The following is a 25,427-nucleotide window of genomic DNA, read 5'->3' as shown; positions in this document are numbered from 1 at the left end:
AAAATTTTGAGAAATCAGAAATTTTTTTCTATTTTAAGAATCTTTATAGAAAGACTATTTTATAAAAACGCTACCACTGAAACTGGCTTACAAACTTTTTAAAACAAATTTTCAGGTTGCTCACACATTACTGTTTTAACTAGGCAATTAAACTTTCAAAGACTTGGATATTAAGGATTAAAAACAAGTTGAACCATATAAAACTGCCATCCATGCAGGTCAAACATGGTCAAGTACCACCAATTTCATATGGTTCAGACTGAAAGAGATGCCCACATAGAATGACCTAAGGAAAAGCAAAAGGAAGAAATTTAGAAGGAGCTATTTGTTAAATACTGAATATTTGAAATGTAATTCTTGATGCATTTAAGGCAGTAAAATATTCACTTATTTTTAAAGAATTTGTAAGCTATTACGTAACAGTTTCAGTATACTAAAAGATCATTTTAAGACTGTTGTTTTAAAACTGCTTCCAAATAGTAGGCATTTGCAGTACAGTCTTAATGTAAAATGGCATCTTTTCCAGTTTACTAATGATAAGTATATAATACAGCTGATTCCTTCCTGTTATTTGAATCAAGGAGTTTTACTTTCTGAAAAGTAAATATACTGACTTTAAAAAGTTAAAATATCAGTTAAATATATGTCAACATATACAAAGAAAGGCTTCTGTTTGTACGATTTCAAAATCTTTCTAAATTCTACTATAAACTAAAGCTTTTCAAGATTTTAACTTCTGAAAATACTATTTTAATAAGCTAAGTATTTATATGTATTTATTATGGATCAATCTCATTCCAAAAGTTTTTTTTGGATTTAAAATGAAGAAGATAGTCACCTTATTTTAATCAAATAAACTAGAGAGACTTATTTTATGAATGCTGCATGTCATTGTTAAGTAGAATTCTGCTTTTAGTTCAGAATCCATATTCCTAAATTCAAAAATATAGTTAGATAAAATATAATCCTTTATATGTGTTCTATAATGCATTAATAGATAAAATCATCTATAAAGTTCTACTGTGGCTCTTCAAAAATCAAAAATAATTATTTTAATGCCAAAGCTTCCAAGAACACTAATAAATAATGATTTCATCTAGTGTAATATTAAAAGTTCAAATACAAAGAATTCTACCACTAGCTCTCCAGTCAGCCAATAATCACCAAGAAATAAATGCACAATTACCTCGAGATGAGCCTAGCCTGGAAAGTGACGACCGACGAAATGAAGGGTAACCAAAATAGCTAATGTCTTCAGAAAACATGGCATCTGCATCGATAATGACACTTGGGTGGGCAGAATGAATGTCAGCATCAAGAAGAGACATAAGATCCTCTATAAAGTGAAACAAATATAAATGAAACAGGTACAGAGAAAAAAATCTGTAGACCACCAAAAAATCCCTTAAAGTTAAAACATTAAAATCAGAAGCTGACTACTGACATAACCTGAGAAGAGAAGCAGTAACTACCTAAGAAATACAGTTAACATCATTAACACAGAGTTTAAGAACATCAACTGCATGATTATTGCTTGGGCTACATCCTAAATAATCACAAGAAAAAAGGATCATTATTTAAGATTCTTGTGACATCACAGAGATGATACAGTCAAAATCTAAATGCAGTTCAGTTATTACATATTCAGTAATAATAACAGCATCAGAACAACATTCCAGAGGCATCTGTCAGTCAGCAATAAAGCTATGCATATACATCCATGCCTTTATTAGGACGAAACACAAGTCCACTGAGCAGAAATATGTCCCTATTTTCCCTTAAAAAAGATTTTACAATCAAACACTATAGGGAGAAATATCTACCACCTTAGAAAGAACAGTCAGAAAACCCACTGCACTTTCATTTCATTCCCGTCAAAAAAAAAAAAACAAACAAAACACCTCTCCCTAGATAAGAGAACCATGATGGTGATCCACCAACCTCCAGGCAAATAAGATTCACTAGCTGTATCATCACCATCATCTCCATCTTCATCATCCCGGCTAAGTAAATTATTTACAGCAAGGTTTACATCAAGATTTGTGCGCTGAAGTTCTCGAATAATGACACTTCTGGATTTGCCTTGTAAAACAACTTGGGCCTGAAATAAAAAATAAGGAGTGCTATGTTAATTTTCTTTTTTGTAACTTTTTTAAAACTCAAAATGAGTTTTCTAGGATCAAAACAGAAAAGCAGTATTTCACAACTCATGATATAAATCATGGCTACAGCCCACTATATTTGGGTTTCCCTTGTGACCCAGCTGGGCTTCCCTGGTGGCTCAGAGGGTAAAGCGTCTGCCTGCAATGTCGGGAGACCCGGGTTTGATTCCTGGGTTGGGAAGATCCCCTGGAGAAGGGAATGGCAACCTACTCCAGTACCCTTGCCTGGAAAATACCAGGGACAGAGAAGCCTGGTAGGGTTACTCGCAAAGAGTCAGACACGACTGAGCAACCTCACTTTCTTTCTTTTCTTGTGGCTCAGCTGGTAAAGAATGCACCTGCAAAGCAGGAGACCTGGGTTCGATCCCTGGGATGGGAAGATGCCCCAGAAAAGGGACCCGCTACCATAAACCATGGCTACAGCCCACTATGTTTAGTTAAACCTCACCCTGTCCTGCTCTTATGTTAAGTGTTCCACAGGATCCATACCTGTGAAATCAGCTCCTCTGGAATCACAGATGCTGGGATAACTGGCTGGGGCTGGCTGCCCAGAAGCCCAGATCCTCGATCCCGTCCCGTTCGAATAACTCGAGTCTGTCGGCGAGAATCTCGCGCTCCAGCTGATGACCTACCAGAGGATCCTCCTCCACTTCCACCCACTCCAGAACTCCAGCGACTTCTAAATTATTGGAGAATTTATAGAATTAGCATTTTAAATAATCATTCAGCAAGATTCCTCCAGGTCTCATTTTCATTCTCTTAGGACAAGCTAAAAGCTATTTTTCTAACTGACATGGTATGTTACAGTGGTATTCTGACAGAACAAGATAATAGAACTGAGCTTTAAAATAACAGTTCTAATTTTTTTAATGCTTAAATATAACTTCACTTTTAAAAGATAAATACCACGCATCTGCTTTTTTAAAGAACCACATACCTAGCATTTCTAGATACGACTCTAAAATGAGTTATAATACATTTCCTCTTTGCACGAACGACCTATCGGACATAACTACCAACAGTCTGTAATGCAAAAAGTAAAATTCAAAGCTTAAATTTTAAAGACACAAATAAATGGAAAGACACCTGTATCCATGGCTTGGAAGATTTAAAATTGTTAAGATGTCCAGACTGCTTAAAGTAATCTACAGATTCATCACAATCCCTAGCAAAATCCCAGTGGATTTTATGCCTCAAAGGACATAATCAAGAGTGAGGAAGCAACGTACAGAATGGAAGAAAATATCTGTAAATCATGTATCTAATAAGAGGTTAATATCCAGAATATATAAAGAGCTCTTACACTCAACAACAACAAAAATCAAATAACCTGACTTAAAAAATGGGCCAAGAACGTGAATAGACATTTCTCCAAACATAATACACAAATGGCCAAATAAGCATAAGTTCAGCATCACTAACCCTGAGAGAAATGCAAATCAAAACTATAACATATCACCTCACACACATTAGAATGGCTACCATGAGAAAAAAAAAAGAAAACTACAAGTGTTAGCAAGAATGTACAGAAACTGGAACCCTCATGCACTGTTGCTAAGACTATAGAATGGTGCAATGCTATGAAAACAGTACAAAGTTTCTTAAAAAATTAAAAACAGAGCCATCATGTATGACTCAGCAGTTGCATTTCTAGGTATATATCCAAAAGAATTGAAAACAGAGTCTCAAAGAGATATCTATATACCCATGTTCAAAGCAGCACTATTCATAAGAGCCAACAGGTACAAGCAACCTAATATCCAATGAAAAATGAATGGTTAAACAAAATGTGGGATATACATATACTGTAATATTATTCAGCATTAAAATGGAAGGAAATCCTGACACATGCTACAACACAGATAAACTCTGAAGATATTAGGCCAAGAGAAATTAAGCCAATCACAAAAACACAAATGATATCCAAAGTAGTCAAATTCATAGAAACAGAAAGTAGAATGGTGGCTGCCAGATGTTAGGGAGAGGGATAGAGGGAGCTGTTTAATGGAGATAACGTTTCATTTTTACAAGATGAAAAAGTTATGGAGACTTCCTTCACAACAATATGACTATATTCAATACTAACTGAGGTGTGCAGTTATAATTGTAAAGACGATACGGCCAATTTGCAATCTCTGTTACACAAAACCTCAACTGAGGTTAGTTGAAAGACAAAGGTCAAAATATCTCTGGCTTGCCCATTCATTAACCTGACTGTTACCATGGAAAATACCACATTTTCCTACCCACACCCACAGTGCAGGATTTCTTCTGTTGGAATCCAAACAACCTACTAGACTTCCTACCTCAACCAACGCTAAACATTCCTCTATCCAGCTTGCTGTCCAGAGAAAGAGCAAGGCGTTTGACTAAGTATACATTAACAGAGGTTTATCAGTGGTTTCAAAAGAAAAGTATTGGAATCCTCTCTTTGTCTATGATTACAGTGAGCTCTGTCTGTCTCTCTCTCTCTCTCTCGCGCGCGCGCACACGCTATATATATATATACACACACACATATATAGTGAGATATACATATTTTTAATATTAACCTCAAAAATAATGTAAAAACCAGTTTCTACTATCCACACCTCACTCATCAAATTAATCCTACAATTTGACCCATTATATAATACTCAAGATACACAAAGTGACTCCAATCAACTGGGAAAATCACGCATAGTATGGAATTAATCCACAGTTTGCAATCTTAATACCCATGGGATAACAATCTTAATACCCATGGGATAAGTCCTATCCATATACTTGGCTAGTTTAAAAAACTATACAGCATCAAAAACAAGAAAAGTCTGAGAAACTGTCATAATCAAGAAAAGCCTAAAGAGAAATCACAACTAAATCTACTGTGGTATCCTGGATGGGATCCTGGAACAGCAAGAGGACACTAAGAAAAAAATGAGGGAATGTGAACAACCTACAGCCTTCAGCTGATGATAATTTACCAACATACATTAATTATAAAAAGTGTACCAGGCTTATGTTACATGTTAATAGTGAAAACTGGGCATGAAGCATACAAGAATTCTCAGTACTACCTCTGTAATTTTTCTGTAATCTAAAACTGTACAAAAATATGAAGCTTATTTAAAAGAACATATACAAATACACAAGCATACAAACACACACACTAGATAGGTATGTGTGTGCCTGTGCATATGTGCACATTTATTTCCACGGAAATATCAACTAGTTTCAACACTTAAGTCAGAAGATTTCCCATTAAAAAAAACAAGTTTGCAGCTTTTCTTAAGATTAAAGGGCGGGGGGTAGGAGAGAAATGGAGGTTTACATTTGGTAACAATGGCCCTGTAGACTTCTATGGTAACATCAGCTGTTTAGCTGCCTCCTTTAAAAATGGGTGATAACAAACAATGGATGAAGAGACTTTAGAAACTAATATTTCCATTTTAAACATTCTTTAAACACACACTCTCTTTCTCCAAAGTTGGTGTTCTTCCCCTTCAAAGTTGGTGTTCTTGCCCAACTGAAATGCGCTTAACAAAAATATCCTGGAGATTTTTAAAATATCTCCCAGGATAAATTTGAGTAATTATGAAAGAGAAAAAAAACGCAGCTAGAAAGCCTTAGCACACTGCCAATTAGCAAAAGCCCCAAGGGAAAAACATTAAAAGTCCTAGAAACATTGACTGTTATTTATTCCTAAGAATGCTCAGTCATAATACATGATCAATTCTCAATTACCCACACTGACAGCAAAGAAAAACAGTATTAATTATGCCAAAATCTTTCAAATGCAGTTCTCAGAGACCACCTGATTCACAACTCCTCTATGAACCCAAAGGGAACAAGCCAGGACTCTGAAGGAAGAGGCTGGGGACCAAGGTCTGTGGGGACAGTCTTTCAGATATGACTGCACCTGTATGTCCTAGGTTCTCTAATAAATAGCAAGCTTCTTTAAAGTTTACTATAATCAACATAGGAATGTGAGGAGGGGGGAACAACACAACTCAGAGAAAGAAAATTTATTATGACAGATAACATTTTTGACTTTAAAATTTCTTAATTTAGAGAATACTGGTTACAATTTCTCCATCAACAAACTGAGAAAAATTTTCATACAGGCCAAGAGAAACAATCAGCCTTTAAGTGCTTACATTTTGTGGACATCTGCAAGACCAAATAAAGGTAAACATATGGCTTAGTCAGGGGGAACACTGTGACGTTTTTCAGAATTGCGATCATGAACCCAATGCGAAAACACAGACTCTGTTGGGGTGGGGCAGGTTTATAAAAACATGATTCAAAAAAGGAATACAATCAAGCATAAGTAAGAGGAACACAAAAACTAATGATTCTCCCCGCTTTCCAAAGTCTTAAAATTAGCCTTAACCTTCTTTTGGAGCAGCTCTACTAAGGTTTTTATTCAAGCTCAAATGTACTCCTTTATTATCATCTTTGTTGTGTATTTTATTACCAAAGACATAAAATTCCACTACTCTCTTCCAGTCATCTTGTCATGTAGTCTATTATAACTGGTTATATCCAAGCTTTATTTATAAAGAGAAGAGGATTTAAATAGGATAATTTAAGCAACAGAAACAGCAATGGATTATAAACCATAAAATAAAACAAATATCCATGAGACCATAATAACATAAATAACTCAGCAGTAACAGAATAGAATAAATAAGAAAGAAATGGGGGAGGAGGAAAAGTTCTTCCTTACAGTCAAATTTCAATTAATGAGTGTAAAAGAAATAATAAAAACATATTTTAAAAAGCACTACTTGGCCAACACCACAGTAATGAAGGAAGAAATTATCAATGGATGCTAAAGTTAATGAGCAAAAATATGATAGAAAATGGACTATTTACATAGTCAGGAAGCATCCAGCTGAGCCACCAGGGAAGCCCATCTCCCCACAAAATACATTACAAAGGGGGCACTATTAATAGTAACTTTAAAGGGGGAAATATTAATAGTAACTTTATACTTGAGAAGCTTGGCAAACATCACTTTAACTAAGTGGTCAGGGATAACCATCACAGTAATGAGACAGGTCAATATCATGTGCCTCCACATATGATGCAATGAGGTCACATCATCACTTCTGTGGTATTCTTGCCAAAAATGCATCATCTGTAATCCCAATCAAAATCCCACCACGTTTTTTGTATCAACAAACTGATTCTAAAATGTATAGGGAAAGGCAAAAGATCTAAAGAGCCAGCACAATACAGAAGAACAAAGTTCTTTTGACTGACTGGACCCTGACCAACTTTCAAAGACTGACTATAAAGCAACAGTAATCAAGACAGTGTGCTACTGGAGAAAAAACAAATAGATCAATTGTACGGAATAAAGAGCCCAGAAACAGACCCCTATAAATACATAAATACTGATATTTGACAAAGGAGCAAAGGCAATACAAAGAAGCAATTCAATCATTGCAAATGATTCAATCATTGCTAGAATAACTGGACATCCACATGGAAAAAAGACACAGACCTTCACAAAAATTAAAATGGATCACAGACTTAAATGTAAAATGCAAAACTATAAAACTCCAAGAAGATAGCAGAAAAGAAATCTAGACAATCTTGGATTTGGCAATGACTTTTTAGCTATGACACCAAAGGCACAATGAAATAAATAACTGATAAGCTAGCCTTCATTAAAGTCAAAAACTTTGGCTCTGTAAATGATGCTTGTCAAGATAATGAAAGACAACTTACAGACTGGGACAAAATAACTGCAAAAGACATTATCTGATTAAAAAATGGTTATCCAAAATATATCAACAATCTGATGGAAAAATGAGCCAAAGACCTTAAAAGAAACCTCACCAGAGAAGAGCTACATTGGGCAAATAAGCATACGAAAAGGTGCTTCATATATCATCAAGCAAATGTGAATTTAAAAAAAAAACAAGCCACCACTACATGCCTATTAGAATGACCAAAATCTAGAACACAAAATTCAGCAGTTGTGCTCCTTGGCATTTAATCCAAAGGAGCAGAAAACCTACATCCACACAAAAATCAGCACACAGCTTTACTCATAACTGCCAAAGTTTGGAAGCAACCAAGATGTCCTTTAGTAGCTGAATATGTAAATCAACTGTGGTACATCTATACAATGAAATACTGCTGCTGCTGCTAAGTCGCTTCAGTCGTGTCTGACTCTTTGCGACCCCATAGACGGCAGCCCATCAGGCTCCCCCGTCCCTGGGATTCTCCAGGCAAGAACACTGGAGTGGGTTGCCATTTCCTTCTCCAGTGCGTCAAAGTGAAAAGTGAAAGTGAAGTCGCTCAGTCATGTCCGACCCCCCGCCACCCCATGGACTGCAGCCCTCCAGGCTCCTCCATCCATGGGATTCTCCAGGCAAGAGTACTGGAGTGGGGTGCCATTGCATTCTCCGAATGAAATACTATTCAGCACTAAAAAGAAACGAGCTATCAAGCCATGAAAAGACATGGAGGAACCTTAAATGCATACTACTCTAAGTGAAAGAAGCCAATCTGGAAAGGCTAAATATTGAATGATTGCAACTATATGACATTCTAGAAAAGACAAAACTATGGAGATGGTAAAAAGATCAGTGGATTCTTAGGACAGTGAAACTACTCTAAATGATGCTATAATCAAAGATGCATGTCATTATAAACTTATCCAAACCCAGAGAAGGTCAAACACCCAGAGTGAACTCTCATGTAAACTATGGTCTGTGGATGATGATGTGCGGGTGTAGGTTCATCAACTGTAACAAATGGACCACTCTGGTGGGGAGTACTGATAACAAGGGAGGTTATACATGTGGTCAGGGGGAATATGAAAATCCCTGTACAGTCAGTACCTTCTCATTTTTGCTATGAACTCGAAAACTGCTCTTAAAATATAAAGACTTAAAAAAAAAAGGCATCACCTGGGTTTAATCATGAGGAAATAAGAGACAAAATCAAACATTCTACAAAATAACCAGTTTTCAAACTCATCTAGATCTGGAAAGATTGAGAAACTGTCCCAGATTGGAGGAAACTACAGAAACATGACAACAAATGCAACACAGGGTCCTGGACTGAATCCTAGAGCAGAGAAATGGTACTCGTGGGACAGGTGATGAAATCCGAATAAACTCTACAGATTAAGCACTGATCACTGTTAATTTCCTGGTGTTGATAACTGTACTATGATTATGTAAAATGTTAACATTTGGGGAAGATGGGTGAAATTTTGCAATTTTTAAAAGTCAAATAATTTTCAAATGAAAAGTTAAATTTAGAAATAAAGAGCACAGCATTAGGAACAAATGCCCCTATGTAAATGAATAAACTAAAGCAGGGATCAGCAAACTGTAAAGTGTAGAAAAGTAAACCATTTATTTAGGTTTTGCAGGCTCACCAGTCTTTTGTCATGACAACTCATCTCTGCCATTTTAGCACACAAGCAACCACAGAGAAAGTATCAAGTATAGTTGTCTCAATGAATATAGGAGGCAGTCAGGACAGATTTAGCCTGTAGGCTATAATGTGACAACCCCTCAACTAAAAAAAGAACTAAATTTTAATCTTTAAACAGGTAAAGTTTGATGTAGTATGATATGTAAGAGCATGCTTTCTTAAATAAAATCAAACATTTGCAAGTTTATCAGATAAAATGGGATCTCAACTTTTAAATCTAACTTTACCAAGAGAGTCAAAATGTTTAAAACCATCTTCCTCTCCTTAATTATATTTTGAAACAGTTTAAATTGCTTCTATTTCTCTGCTTAGCTTTTGAATACATATGCTAACATCATTGCTTTGGCATTATCTAACCACTAAATGGGTAATTTCAGAAGATCTAGCTATTCATAAATCAAGGTATAAAATGAATAAAACCATCTGGCTTGGAATCTGTATATGATTCTTTTAGTTCAACGGCATACCAGCTTTAGAGAATATGGACTTAAGAGTATCTAGTGTAAAAAGTAAAAATTTTACAAATAATTTTAAAAGTAAAAATTTTACAAATAATTTTAAAAGTAAAAATAAGGTACAAACTTTCAGTTATAAAATAAATGTCACAGAGATAAAATGTACAGCAAGGTACTGTACATTTGAAAGCTGATAAGAGAGGAGATCTCTAAAGTCCTCATCACAAGAAAAAAATCTGTAACCAGATTTGGTGATGGGTGTTAACTGACTGTTTCATTTCACATTACAGTTGACCCTTGAACAGCAGAGACTTTAACTGTGTGGCTTCCCTTATATAATAATTTTTTTTCAATAAATATACTGGAATTTTTTTGGGGGGGGGACTAACAGGAATTTAAAAAACTCAGATGAACCATGAAGCCTAGAAAAACTCCAAAAAAATTAAGAAAAAGTTATGTCATGAATGCATAAAATATTTGTAGATAGTAGCCTATGCTTACATAGGCATAAGGTGAATGATATTTAATATAAAACTAATACTGTTAGTTTTCTTACTGTTGGCTGCTCAATGACAGTTTTCTTACTGTGTTACAACTTTGCTTTCGTAGAATTACATTACCATACAGTATGCTTCTCTTTCTCTTAATTGGAGAAACTGTGTTTCTATCATCACAGGTAAGTAGTTTCTTTTAAATGAACAACGTTTCTAATATCATATGATAAATATGACTGTAATACTACATGCCATAAAGTTTTTATAACCATTCATTCATTAGTGTTTAAGTTAGGCTACCATGAAGTAATCATATTGCTGCTTCTTCACTATCAATGCATCAATCACTGTATCTATAAATACAATAAATATGAATCTCCCTTTCACATTATCTTTTCATTTTTGATGTCTAGTGTAAGTAATACGTATACCATCTAGAGTTTTGTATCATATAGGAAAATACTGACATAGGTAATGACAGACAATTCATTTTGCAAATAGATGGTACAAACTTACAGTATTGATAAGAACAGTACTGTAAATGTATTTTCTTCTCAATGTTTTATTTTTTCCTATCTTACATTATTATAAGAATACGGAATATAAAATATATAACATACAAAATACGTATTAATGAACTGTTTATGCTAATCCTAAGGCTGCCAGTCAACAAGAGACTATTTGCTGTTAAGTTTTGAAGGAGTCAGAAGTTACAAGTGGGTTTTTGACTGTACAGGATCAAAAATGTGCCCTAAATCCCACATTGTTCAAGGGCCATAAACATTTCTATACATGTATACACAAATATTGAACTGTTATGTTGTGCACTTGCAACTGTTATGTCAAGTATACCACAATAATTTCTTTAAAGTAAAAAAGATTTCATTAAAGGCAGTAAAATTTAGTTATGTAATAGTTTGAAGCCTCACTAAATTTACTCAGAAAGAACTACCAGATTTGGCTACTAGAAAGAAATGTTACAATTTTTTTTACCTAAGAATTAATCAAAAATAAGACCAAAGATAATATAACTGAAATTTAAAAAATAACAAAGATGAATGACATAAATGCATATAGCCACTATACATTTTTAAAAGATGAAAAATCTAGGCTAACAGTAATTAGCCTATGTAGGCTTTTTTAAGTCATGGTGGCTCATTCTAAGCAACAGGACACCCTGCCCAGAGTTCCCTGGCTTCGTCACTAGGTAACACTGAGATGACCACTCGCAGTGACAGCACTCACAGACCAGTGGATGCATCATCAGGCCACAACTTACCCCAGGGTGTTGCCAGCCAGCCTGCCCAGAGTCTCAGAACCTGAGAGAAACCACGGGGAGTCGCTTGTCCTACCAGGTCTCGATGTCCTCCCTGCCCCAGAGCTGCTATTCAACTTTGACCTGGGAAAAAAACAAGAGGTAGAAAAATCACGGAAAAGTCCCCAAATGCCTAGGAATTCCAGGCTTCACTACATAAAATATCAGCTTAACAATTCTGATAACTCTCATTGAGATGGACACTTCAGAACAAAGAGCAAATCTAACAACTTGTAACCTGGTAACAATCCAGCTCCTGTCTGAACCTTTTTCATGGTTTAGCTGCAAACAAACTGTTCCTCAGATTTTTAAAAGTAATCATACTTTCTTCAGAAGCAGTCAACTGAAAGTCATCATGCATTATCTAGCAATGTTTTTTACATGTCATACTTGATAAAGACCAAAACTTTAAAGACTTCAAAAATTTCAAATTGAGTTACCTGATTTGGGAATATTAAGGGGGAAAAAAAATGATCTGAAAAGGCAGTTCACTCAAAGAGCAGATCTGACTTGGAACCTACCAAATACATATCATACTTCTGGTAACCTATTCTGTTAAGTGATCATTGATTCCTCTGCTACTGTTAATGTGAATATTTTAGCTATAAATCACTGTTTGCATAAAAATTAAAATCAAACTATAAAGTAACCACTGCATTCTATTTTAAGCACCTGGTTTTCTACAATGCTTTTTAACTTGACGGTTCCCCAAACCAAAACACAGATGGAATATTATACCTTTAAGAATTAAATTATTAATTAAATATAAAGGACATAATGACTTACCCATCATTATTGTCAGGTTTACCCAATTCCAATCGGTCTGGCTGTACTGAAAAACCAATCCTGCAAACTCTACCATCCTAGAAGCAAAGAAAATAGAACTTTCCCAAGTAAAAATGTGCATTAAAACTTGAGTTTATTCAACAAACAGATTACGTACCTATCACTGTCAATTCAAAAAGCCAAAAAATAAGCTCCCTTCCAGAAGGCACTCATAATGAAGCCAGGGAAGTATATTTTATATGCGTTACCATGAAACCAGTGAAGATAATGTAAAATATCTCAATCTAACAGAATTCAGAGTAAGAAAATAACTGGATATCAGGAACTTCATTCTCTTACTAACTAGTTTCAAGCTCTAGTAAATCATTTACACTTTCTCTGGGCCAGAGAATTTATACAATAAGAAAACAGAACTGGGTGAGCTCTGAAATAATTATCTTAAGAAACTGCTCTTTTCTTCATTTCTTCCAAAAGGAAGACACATGACGATGCACAGTTGTATTTTAACACTCATTTTCACTTCCCTACCTTAAGAGTAAACAAACAATTTACCTCAAGAAGGAAGGCAGCGTGATTTGGTCCCACCACACACTGTTTAATAGTAGCCTGCTCCAATACATTCAAAGGGGGATGGCTGAGGAATAAAGAAAAATATGCAAGCAAAGTTATTATTTTTTCCTCCAAAGTCATAGTATTTACTAGAAACTTTTATTACATGGTATACACATACACTCACACATCATATGTATGTGTGAGTGTGTCTGTATATATAATGAACATATATATACGTGTGTGTATATATATATATATAATGAAAATAATAACACCCTATCATTACAATGAAAAGACCCAACGAAATAAATAAGAAAATTATTTTTTAAATGGCAAATACACCCTTGAGGGTTTTTTCAATTTCAATTAACAGAAGAACTGCTGGCAAAACTCATTTTTAAAAAACTAATATTTATATATTTTAAAGCAATAATTGAAATACATTATCTTATAGCTCTTTGGTATGGCAGAGTTTTTAAAAATTAGTATGAACACAAACTATAATTCAAATGAACTCACTCATAAAAAGCTGAGAGCTAGATTAAAATATTCTTAATAGCTGCTACCTAAACATGAGTACGTTTTCCTAATTTTTGTCTTTTAAAAAAAGCTATTCTCCTCAGGAAATGTAAAATATTTTAAAACTCTTACCTGTTTAAATTGTATTTGTTCAGTTTCTCTGAAACTTCTCGTAACCTTTAAAAACAAAACAAAGCATGAATAAACAACACATACAGAGCCTTTGTAAACAAAAGAGCTCTCATCTGGAGATCTCTAACAGTATGTGTGTGCGTTCAGTCATGTCCGACTCTTTTGTGACCCCATAGACCATAGCCCGCCAGGATCCTCTGTCCATGGGATTTCCCAGGCAAGAATACTGGAGTGGGTTGCCATTTCCTTCTCCAGGGGATCTTGCTGCCCCAGGAACTGAACCCACGTCTCTGCATCCCCTGCATTGGCAACTGGATTCTTTACCATTGCACAACCACAAAAAATTTACTAAGGCAAAATGATTTGTATATTATCTTTAAGTTCTGTCTCTAAAAAGGTCATAAGTCAACCCTGCACTTGCTTTACCTCACCACCTCATTTGTAACTTCAATCATCATCTTATTTTACAGAAGAGGAAACAGGCTTCCAGATTTTAACAAACCAGCAGTAGAACTGGCAATTGGATCAATGCTCAATGGAAAGCCAATTTTTCAAACACTGTACTACATACGCTGAAAGAGATTCTTGAAGGTACAGGTATGCCACAAAATGAAACTATTTGGAAAGCACGTAACTGTTAAAGAATTTAAGATAACAAGGCAGAAACAATCCAAAAGCCAAACTGACTTTAAGGTGAGAATAGTCTCAAAAGTTCTGAAAGAAGGGCCGTGTGACACACGATTGTACAAATTAAAACCTTGGTGCCCAGGTTGGTATTCTGGTGGAATTGCAAAAATAAAAAGCAAAACCTTAGTGACCACATCTGTAAAACAAGGGTAACACCTGACATTTTTAAGAGTTATTGAATATGCTTAGAAAAATCTCAAAGGGCTATCTAACAAAGACATTAACTCATGTTATTTATCACCATTTTGCTGTTTCTCTCAAAGAAACTCTTGAGTTAATATAAAGAACTGTAATATTCATTTAAATTAGGTACTTCTGTCAACCTAAGGAAGACATTTTATAATATAAAGATGTAATCAAATGTAGAGATTTTAAGAGTTCAGTTCTATTATCTAAACAAATGCCTGATCTTTGAAAACAGTATTTGTTTTATTATTATTAATAACTGAAAAATAATTTTCAGAAATTCTTTTAAAAATAAACTGAGAATTTTAGAAAACAGGGGAAAAAACAGAACAATAAATCAACAGGAAATTTCATGAAGTTTGCTTTGTAAAGAGTGACAAAAATACATAAAATCAAATTTCAGTCATTCGTACTAACCACAGATTAAAGTGGTATACATACTCAAAATTAAACATACTTAAAGCTAGTTTAGGATTTAAAAGCTACCACAAATCATACAACATATGGGCAAATAAGCTAATTATTCCAATAAGAGATTCTACTAGGTACCAACTGTCCTTCAACTTTATCTGGTAAACTTCTATCCTCTGTTCTTTACAAGGAGCATCTTTGAAACACTAAAATGTGTATAAGCAAATGGTGCTATGCTAAGCCGCTTCAGTCATTTCCGACTCTTTGCAACCCTATGGACTGGAGCCCCCAGGCTCCTCTGTCCATAGGATTCTCCAGGCAAGAATACTGGAGTGGGCTGCCATGCCCTCCTCTAAGTATAAGCAAATGTCCAACACTAAATCATATTCCTATGCAAAAACAGGGCTTCCCAGGCAGCACCTGGGAACTCGCCTGCCAATGCAGAAGACATGAGATGATGGTTCAGTTCCTGGGTTGGAAAGATCCCCTGGAGAAGGAAATGACAACCACTCCAATATTCTTGCCATCCTCTGTTCCATGGACAGAGGAACGTGGTGGGCTATAGCCCATGGGGTAGCAAAGAGTTGGACACGACTGAGCACCCCACTCCAGTACTCTTGCGTGGAAAATCTCATCGACCGAGGAGCCTGGAAGGCTGCAGTCCATGGGGTCGCTAAGAGTCGGACACGACTGAGCGACTTCACTTTCACTTTTCACTTTCATGCACTGGAGAAGGAAATGGCAACCCACTCCAGTATTCTTGCCTGGAGAATCCCAGGGACGGGGGAGACTGGTGGGTTGCCGTCTATGGGGTCGCACAGAGTCGGACACGACTGAAGTGACTTAGCAGCAGCAGCAGGGCGACTAACACTTTCAAGCAAAAGTAACTTTCGAATGATGTCATACTTAATTTTCACTCCAAAACAGCATCTGATCATCTCTGATTTGGCTCTCAATAAAATAATTTTTGTTTTTCTAGTCTTTCATTAACAAAAAATGTTTTCTTCAGTCCTTTGAAGTCAAGCTTTTTTACCATCTCTCAGTCTGCTCATTTACAATGCACATATCTCTGCTCCAAGACAAGAGAAAACACAGGAAGAGTAATGCACTGTGGAACTCAGGAGCTCTGGAAGAAGGCTGACTAGCAAATGGGGAGAAGAAAATAAACTGGGAGGCCCTGTTCTGGGCAATAACCACAGCCTTGAGAAGACCTGGCAGGGAGGCATGAGTTCTCACTCTCCTCAGCTCACATTTACTCTGAGCCACGTATAAAACTCTTTACCAGACAACAGAGTAGAAAGACTGTGAGATAAGGCCAAGGAAGGCTTTACTTCCCAAAAGCCATAATAGTGACACTGTCAAAAGATACTTGTTCACCAGCATTCAACTAAACCCCTCATTTCCATTCCTTTTTTCTTAGCCCAACACTGGCTCCAGAGTTTTCACAAAGCATAAGGGAGTGAGGGGAGAATAAAATTTGTCGAAGTGTTCTCAAAACTGGACAACTGAGATTAAGAATTAAATGATGCTTTCATGGCTCCAAATACCACTGCAGGTAGTATCTATAAAACTAAAGTAGGGTTTGAGGATATCAAAATGCTAGAAATAAAGAGAAATAAAATAACAATTCAAGAACTCAAAAGCAAATTTCACGTTAGGAAGGGGATAGAAGAAATGGTTACAGACATAAAACTTTCTATTATTAAAAATCATGGTGGACTCCTAACTGTATCTGAAATGTACACCCATTCATACTGGAAATGATACCCACTGCATGACAAGAAATCCAGGCTTTACTCCCAGCTCATCTACCACTACTAGCCCATTAAGTTTTCTGTCTCATCTATGTGAAGCAAGACTAATCAGTCCTCTCTAGTTCTTTTTAGTCTTGAAACTGTTAAGAATGTATGAAATGCAAATATATCAGTGGAAGATATTTATGTTAATGTTTATATTGAAACAGCATTTACTGTCATATTCAATTTCATCTTACCCATCTGAAACTCTCATACACAAATTTATTTTAAATAGATACTTAAGAATGCTTTTCTAAATATCAAATTTGTTTAATTTCTTAATTCAATCCCCCAAATTTACAGAAAATATATGCCATTTTTCCAAATTTCAAGATAGTTATCATAACTAAATTGGCCCCATACACCTTTTTCTACATGGATCCCAGATAACAGTAACAAAGAAATCTTCAAAGCAAAAAAACAAAATCAAAGTACTAACTACAAAATAAAGGCTACTTTGTTCCCCTTAACATTATAGAATCCTGGGCAGACATGCAAAACTCAGAATCACTGCAGGCTACTGATCACATTCATTTAAATTTACTAAGTTACTGCATGTTTCCCCAAAATTATCAGGCATTCACCTATATTAAAGGATCCTCCTCCAAAAGCTTACAATGCTTAAAGTTATTAACTGTTTAGTTCAGTTCAGTTCAGTCGCTCAGTCGTGTCTGACTCTGTGACCCCATGAACTGCAGCACGCCAGGCCTTCCTGTCCATCACCAACTCCCGGAGCCTACCCAAACTCATGTCCATTGAGTCAGTGATGCCGTCCAACCATCTCATCCTCTGTCCTCCCATTCTCCTCCTGCCCTCAATCTTTCCCAGCATCAGGGTCTTTTCAAATGATTCAGCTCTTTTCATCAGGTGGCCAAAGTATTGGAGTTTCAGCTTCAACATCAGTCCTTCCAATGAACACCCAGGATTGATCTCCTTTAGGGTGGACTGGTTGGATCTCCTTGCAGTCCAAGGGACTCTCAAGAGTCTTCTCCAACACCACAGTTCAAAAGCATCAATTTTTTGGCGCTCAGCTTTGTTTAAAGTCCAACTGTCACATCCATACATAACCATTGGAAAAACCATAGCTTTGACTGGATGGACCTTTGTTGGCAAAGTAATGCCTCTGCTTTTGAATATGCTGTCTAGGTTGGTCATAACTTTCCTTCCAAGGAGTAAGCGTCTTTTAATTTCATGGCTGCAGTCACCATCTGCAGTGATTTTGGAGGCCCCAAAAATAAAGTCTGACACTGTTTCCACTGTTTCCCCATCTATTTGCCATGAAGTGATGGGACCAGATACCATAATCTTAGTTTTCTGAATGTTGAGCTTTAAGCCAACTTTTTCACTCTCCTCTTTCACTTTCATCAAGAGGCTCTTTAGTTCTTCACTTTCTGCCATAAGGGTGATGTCATCTGCATATCTGAGGTTATGGATATTTCTCCTGACAATCTTGATTCCAGCTTGTGCTTCACCCAGCCCAGCATTTCTCATGATGTACTCTGCATATAAGTTAAATAAGCAGGGTGACAATATACAGCCTTGACGTACTCCTTTTCCTATTTGGAACCAGTGTGTTGTTCTATGTCCAGTTCTAACTGTTGCTTCTTGACCTGCATACAGGTTTCTCAAGAGGTAGGTCAGGTGGTCTGGTATTCCCATCTCTTGAAGAATTTTCCACAGTTTATTGTGATCCACACAGTCACAGGCTTTGGCATAGTCAATAAAGTAGAAATAAATGTTTTTCTGGAACTCTCTTGCTTTTCCGATGATCCAGCAGATGTTGGCAATTTTGATCTCTGGTTCCTCTGCCTTTTCGAAAACCAAGCTTGAACATCTGGAAGTTCACAGTTCACATATTGCTGAAGCCTGGCTTAGAGAATTTTGAGCATTACTTTACTAGCGTGTGAGATGAGTGCAATTGTGCAGTAGTTTGAGCATTCTTTGGCATTGCCTTTCTTTGGGATTGGAATGAAAACTGACCTTTTCCAGTCCTGTGGCCACTGCTGAGTTTTCCAAATTTGCTGGCATATTGAGAGCAGCACTTTCACACCATCATCTTTCAGGATTTGGAATAGCTTAACTGGAATTCCATCACCTCCACTGGCTTTGTTTATAGTGATGCTTTCTAAGGCCCACTTGACTTCACATTCCAGAATTCGTCTGGCTCTAGGTGAGTGATCACACGATTGTGATTATCTGGGTCGTGAAGATCTTTTTTGTACAGTTCTTCTGTGTATTCTTGCCACCTCTGCTTAATATCTTCTGCTTCTGTTAGGTCCATACCATTTCTGTCATTCACTGAGCCCATCTTTGCATGAAATGTTCCCTTGCTATCTCTATAATTTTCTTAAAGAGATCTCTAGTCTTTCCCATTCTATTGTTTCCTCTATTTCTTTGCATTTCTGTATTTCTTCCCATTGTAATATTAACACAAGTTTTCTGTTTTTAAAAGAAAAAATAAGCCACCCTGGTGGTGGTAGTGTAGTTGCTAAGTCGAGTACACTCTTGCGACCCCATGGACTGTAGCCCACCAGGTTCCCCTGTCCATGGGATTTCCCAGTCAAGAATACTAGAGCAGGTTGCCATTTCCTTCTCCAAGGAATCTTCTGAATCCAGGGATCAAAACCACATTTCCTGCACTGCAGGCAGATTCTTTACTGCTAAGCCACCAGGGAAGCCCACCTTAGAGCTCACCAAATTCCATTTCAGAATAAATCTTTACATGTGATTGTGACGGGAAACAAGAACACAGCATTACATTACAAAATAACCTCATAACTCAGCATTTAATCTCATTTGGAGACAGGCAGGAAAGTCTTTGTGAGGTGGCTATAACACACAATGGATAGGTTAGCAGTATGTTTCTGACAATCCTTAGTACTCCGACACCAAAGATTTATTGTGTATTCCGATTCAATAATCTATTCTATTCCTTCAGATTTATAGACAGATTTACAGATCCACAGGCTGGAAATTTTTCAAGCACCAAGGTAAGGTAACAGCAAACCAGTATTAAAAGAGAAATAAGTATAACAGTACCTGCTAGAAGGTAATGTATTTCATAGCTGCCCTTGAAATTCCCTACAAGTTCAGTCTCATCTCTCCCAAATTTAACATTATAATTTCTATGACCCGCAACTGACAGCAGCACTTAATGCAGGGTCTTCAGTTTTATAATTCTCTGCCCTAATACTGAATCCCCTGCCACCTGTTCAATAAGCACATCCCCAAAACAAATGAAACCTGCTAGATTCCTAGTTACACTTCTAAATGTAAAAAATTTAGGTGTGTCTGGACCCCTAAAAGGCTCCAATTCTCCAGCATGTATTTCCCTCAGTCCACCTTCTACAAGATGATGTTTTTTCCTTTACCTGGAACTGTAAGACCAGGGATACCTATCCATGTTTCACGTTTATCAGTACTCACTTTAGTGGTAGAAAGTGGCGTAATTCTTCTGCCACCCATACATTTCCTCTAGTCTTGTTCTTATTTCTTCAGGACCAGCTCAAACACTAACTCCTCTCCATGAATTTTTCTGGTAGCTCTAATTTTCTTCCTACATAAACCTACAGCTTCTCCCTCATACAGGACCCTTTAATGGTCTACTTGACATTCTACAGTCACTTGTGTTTCGATCTAAACTGGCTTCAGACTTAAAGCAAAGAAGAGATAAAACTTACCAAGTATTTCCCCACTCTTCCATTTCTTTCCAACAGTGAAAAATGTACAGTAATACTTGTTATAATACATTTCAGGAGCAGAAAAGATTCCTGATCTTAAACTAAACTACTCCTCAGGTCTTCCACCTCAAATTGAAGTTTAGAACAAGCAAGAAAAGCGTGAATATACAGATCTTTTTAGGACAGTTGCCCATATTAACTCATTAACAGACCAGTTGACACAGTGAAAACATCTGATAATTCACCAGTTACCCAATAATCATATTAGCAAACTACCTTTAAAGTGACCTCACACCACTCTCTAGATATCCATTCATGGAAATAAAACTTTTACCTATCCACATAATTTTATTTTGGAATATAGGGCTTAATAATCCATATGAAGAAACAACAGTGAATCAGTGAAAGGCTACTTATAACACTAAATCATAAGATTCCTACAGAAAATGTCTTAAAGAACACCTGTCATCCACATCAGAGAAGGCAGGTACTGCCAAAACTTAAATGCACCCAGATTATCTTTTTGTAGAAAAAGAAATACTGTAGGAATATTTCTAGCATTTCTCCAAAAGCAAACTCTCTAAAGCTTAAAATTCAAGAAGCAATCAAAGCGCACTTTTTTCTTTTTTTCTTTTGGAGCAATGGCTATGTTACCAGATTGATGGCAGAGAGAAGAGTCAAACCCTCCTCTGACCACAGAATATGGTCTCTGCACTGTATCATCACACACCTTCCTGAGTATCGGGAGTCCCCCCACAACACAGTTCTTTTATACCACTGTTGCACCGCACCATACAAACTGCCACCTCTGAAATGCTTCCTTGCATGCCAACTGTTCACATTATCAACAATAACAATAAATTCAAGCTATTACATGGTGGTGCTGCCTGGCAGCAGGACTGTACCTGGGAGAAAAGAATGTACTTTCGGCAAAGGTGCAGAGAGCATTCTGAGACGGTCATTTACTTGTGCCAGCATTTAGTAAGTACATTCCCACCCCCACCAGCAAACTGAAAGCCTGGAGTTAGCTTCTTCAATCCTGCACAGTGGGTATCCCAACCCCAGGTCCCTCTGCACACAGCCCTGGAGCAGGCCACCTGCTCAAGGGGAGCCCCTTGAGGTAGTTTTGGGTATCAAGACGGAAGGGATAACTGAGTCTCCTCCTCCTGCTGCACTGTGGATTTGTTTATGGGTGAAGGAGATGAAGTCTTTCAGCCTACCTGCCCACTGTGCTGTGACTTAAAATATTAGGAGCTACCTTGACCTGTGAGCCTGAGAAGAGCTTAGCGGAATTAGGGTTGCTTTGGCCCAAACAAGAAGCACCAGCACTTTAGGGGTGATTCCCTTCAACACAATTCCCTGTGATTATGAAAGACTCTCTTACTGTATGTCTGAAATATGACTTCAAGACATTCAATTTTCAGATACAGTTTTTAAAAATTCATTCTGTACTGCTTATATCTGAATTTAACCCTGATCATGCATTCCTAGCTTCAGAATTTCTCAGGAATTGGGGGTGGGGGGGTGGATAATGAGAGAAGCAGTACAGGTATTTAGACAATACATACAGAGAAGAAAAAAATCACTACACCAAAACTCAACAAGTGATGGTTTCTAAAAGGCTGGTTACAATGGAGGGTCTGAAACACTATTTATGAACTCTTAATACTGTTAAAACTAAAATCCAGGGGCTTCCCAGTGGCTCAATGGTAAAGAACCCACTTGCCAACGCGGGGGACACGGGTTCCATCCCTGATCTGGGAATATCCCACATGCTGCAGAGCAATTAAGCCCGCGAGCCACAACTACTGAAGCCGGCACCCTAGAGCCCGTGCTCCACGAGAGAAGCTAATATAATGAGAAGCCCGCACACTGCAACTAGAGAAAAGCCCGTGCAGCAACAAAGACCCAACAGAGACAAAAATTAGTTAATCAACTAATTTTTAAAAATCCACTGGTCTATTTTGCACTCAGAATAAATGTATCCATGCATGATTCTCTAGATGTAAAATGACATGGTAATGCAACATAAAGCATATGAAAAATGTAACCCTGCCTCCCTGATAGCATTAAATTTCTCATGAGCACTAAACGTTTATTTCAGTAGGGGAAGGTGAGGCGGTAGAGGCAAGGATCAGAAAGAACTTCTAAGATTTACATGCAAAAGCTACAGTCAATCAGTAAAAGGGGTGGGGAGGGGAAGTCTTTAAGTCTAAGTCACAAACTGCCAGCCTACAGGTGTACACAAGATATTGAATCACATGGCCTTTTAAATTTTTAAAAGACTGTTAAAGAACTTGGCCAACATGTAAAACTGGAAAATTTCAGATACTCAGATTTCTAGCTTCTTTTGAAAAATGAGATCTAACAACCAAGCTTCTATTGACTAGTGGTGACAAGAGGTACCCTTACCTGCCTAGCACCTGGAGGCATTTGCATTTGAGACTACTGATACAGATTATTCCTCCCACCCTCTAAAAGAGGGTATTTCCTTGTGAAGAGTAATCTGTTCAGTTTTATAATGCAAATCTCAGCTTGTACTTTGATCCATAATATATCTTTGCTTAGACATAAATCTTAGCCACTTTTTCTTTAGATTTGAGTTGACTTTTCTCTTTTTTGCCTACCAAAGAAAATGGTGCCAGGTAGCAAACACTTTTTCTTTTTTTTAAATTTGGTTGCACCGGGTCTTAGTTGTGGACACGGGATCTAGTTCCCTGACCAGGGATTGAACCCAGGCACCCTGCACTGGGAGCAGTCTTAGCCGCTAGACCACCAGGGAAGTCCCCTGACTTTTAAAAGACTCCAAATCACCCAAATGATGGCTTTTATAGGAGGAAAAAACCCATCTGTCAGCTTCCTGAGTAACCAGTTATAGGTAGGATTTCTATATACTTTGTGCTTATGGACAAAACGAATGTCTGTTTATATAATGTGTTCATTTTACCTTAAATAAATAAACACAAGACATTCAGCCTCAAGATACATTCAAGACCAAAAAAAAAAAAAAAAAAGTTTCCAGATAAATACAGAAAATGATATAAATTTTAAGTGGGAAATTTAATTCTTACTCCTAAAATGGTTTTCAGGTGAAACAGCTCAAACATTTCTATACAACTAAGATGAGAAAATTCCACGTTATAGACATACTCTGCAACTACAACAAAGAAAAATACATTATACTTACAAATAATTTCTTCCCTTAACATAAGAAAATATTCTAGTTAGAAATTCCTATATAATGCCATAAATAACATTTTTCATAATAAAACGAAAAGGAGACCAAAATCCCAAAATACTGTGCCATTCGAAAGATAAACACATCTCTGAGAAACTAGCACAAGAAAGTGAGTCATTTTCCTTTAAAGCAAAACCATCCATGTTATTTTCAGCTCCATTCAAAACAGGAAAAGGGAAATACACATGCCAAATGGACAAGAAATTTGGTAGGAAAAGATAAAGATTTGGCCTTTACACATTAATCCTTCTTTATAATTTCCTGTGTCTTTGTCTCACCTAATTTCAATTTCTTAACAGTAAGACTACACATACATACAAGAGTCAAACTTGTGTTAACTTGCATGCTAACAGAGTAAGAAGACTTCTTTAGTCCTTCTGTTTCAAAAATGTAGCATCCAGCCAAAATTTTAAGAGAAAAGTCTTGGTTTTTCTTCACTCTTAGGCCATATCCACATTCTGAATAACTACAACATCATTCAATAAAGTACCTGCCAAATGCATATAATGTATTCGAACTGTTACAAACCCCATTTTAACTCCACATGCAAATCAAACGTCTCATGAGAAACTAATGCACTTTGTAATATAAATACTACTGTTCGGCAAGGTACTCAGTTCTTTAAATAGAGCTATATACCTATGATTAAATCTGATTTTTCCACAAAACAAGACTATAAGGAGGTTAGGTTCCTGACCAAGGATCCTGATGCCATTAGACTCAGGAAAGCTTCTTTAAATGACAGATAATGGGATGGATTCTTGTTTGCCCTTTTAACATCGAAGATGAAATAGTAGTTTTACTGCCTCTGAAACGGTCACTGGACATTCTTGAGCTGCCATTCCGTCTGCTCCAGGAGCCATCCTGCAGTCCTGAGGGGCAGCATGGTGGTAGGGAAAGAAGGGGCTGTCAGACAAACCAACCTGGGTTCAATTCCATCTCTTCCATTAACTGGTTCTGCAACCTTGGGCAAGTTCACTTTAACCTCCCAGAGCATGGAAGGTTTCTTGCTCTGTTAAATGAAGATCAACCACTTGTTTGGTAGTGCTGCTGTAAGGATTAAAGGTAATTTTGCAATGTACCCTGGAAAGAGCCAAGCACTTAAATGCTCAATAAATGGCAGCCATTATCATTATCACTGAAATATACTTTTCATCCTTGGATAGCTTGCTCTATAGACTGCTGCTTCCAATCAGCCAACTTCTAGCTTGAACCGGTTGCCAAATTAAACAAGGCCCAATTTGAATCTGGAGATCTGGTAGGAACCCGAAGAACCAGGGAATGACAACTAAGTCTGGGAATTCCTGGAACCAGAAATCTGTAGGCACACTGTAACTCTTTGTATCCTGTGCCTAGGCTTTTATTTCACAACAGTAAGAGATTCCTTCTCTTCTCTCCCCTACTACTTCCAGTCTCATCTCCTAACACTTCCAGAGCACTGCATACTCCAGATATCACTACTGCATATTCCAGATATCACTATGCTCTCCCAAGTTCTTAACTAGATTATATTCACAAACTACTCTATTTTTCTCTTTCCTTTTGGCACACTGTATAGCTTATGAGAGCTC

At 36.9% G+C, this 25,427-nt stretch overlaps 1 protein-coding gene across 5 annotated transcripts in view; it reads right to left on the bottom strand.

Moving 5' to 3' along the window:
* UBR5 (ubiquitin protein ligase E3 component n-recognin 5) overlaps positions 1 to 25,427 on the bottom strand; it is a 136,980-nt gene that overhangs the window by 78,479 nt on the left and 33,074 nt on the right. For all 5 annotated transcript variants that reach the window (XM_070802830.1, XM_070802831.1, XM_070802833.1 and 2 more), the window contains exons 2-8: positions 13,859 to 13,903; positions 13,208 to 13,289; positions 12,656 to 12,732; positions 11,834 to 11,953; positions 2,652 to 2,841; positions 1,942 to 2,101; positions 1,187 to 1,336 (exon numbers count right to left, since the gene is read on the bottom strand). In XM_070802830.1, coding sequence (XP_070658931.1) covers positions 1,187 to 1,336; positions 1,942 to 2,101; positions 2,652 to 2,841; positions 11,834 to 11,953; positions 12,656 to 12,732; positions 13,208 to 13,289; positions 13,859 to 13,903 — 824 coding nt within the window. The remainder of the gene's footprint in view (positions 1 to 1,186; positions 1,337 to 1,941; positions 2,102 to 2,651; positions 2,842 to 11,833; positions 11,954 to 12,655; positions 12,733 to 13,207; positions 13,290 to 13,858; positions 13,904 to 25,427) is intronic.

The sequence above is a fragment of the Bos indicus genome, chromosome 14, assembly GCF_029378745.1.
Source record: "Bos indicus isolate NIAB-ARS_2022 breed Sahiwal x Tharparkar chromosome 14, NIAB-ARS_B.indTharparkar_mat_pri_1.0, whole genome shotgun sequence".
NCBI lineage: Eukaryota > Metazoa > Chordata > Mammalia > Artiodactyla > Bovidae > Bos > Bos indicus.
Note: the sequence above shows the minus strand (reverse complement) of the source record. Positions and strands in the feature narration are given on the sequence as shown.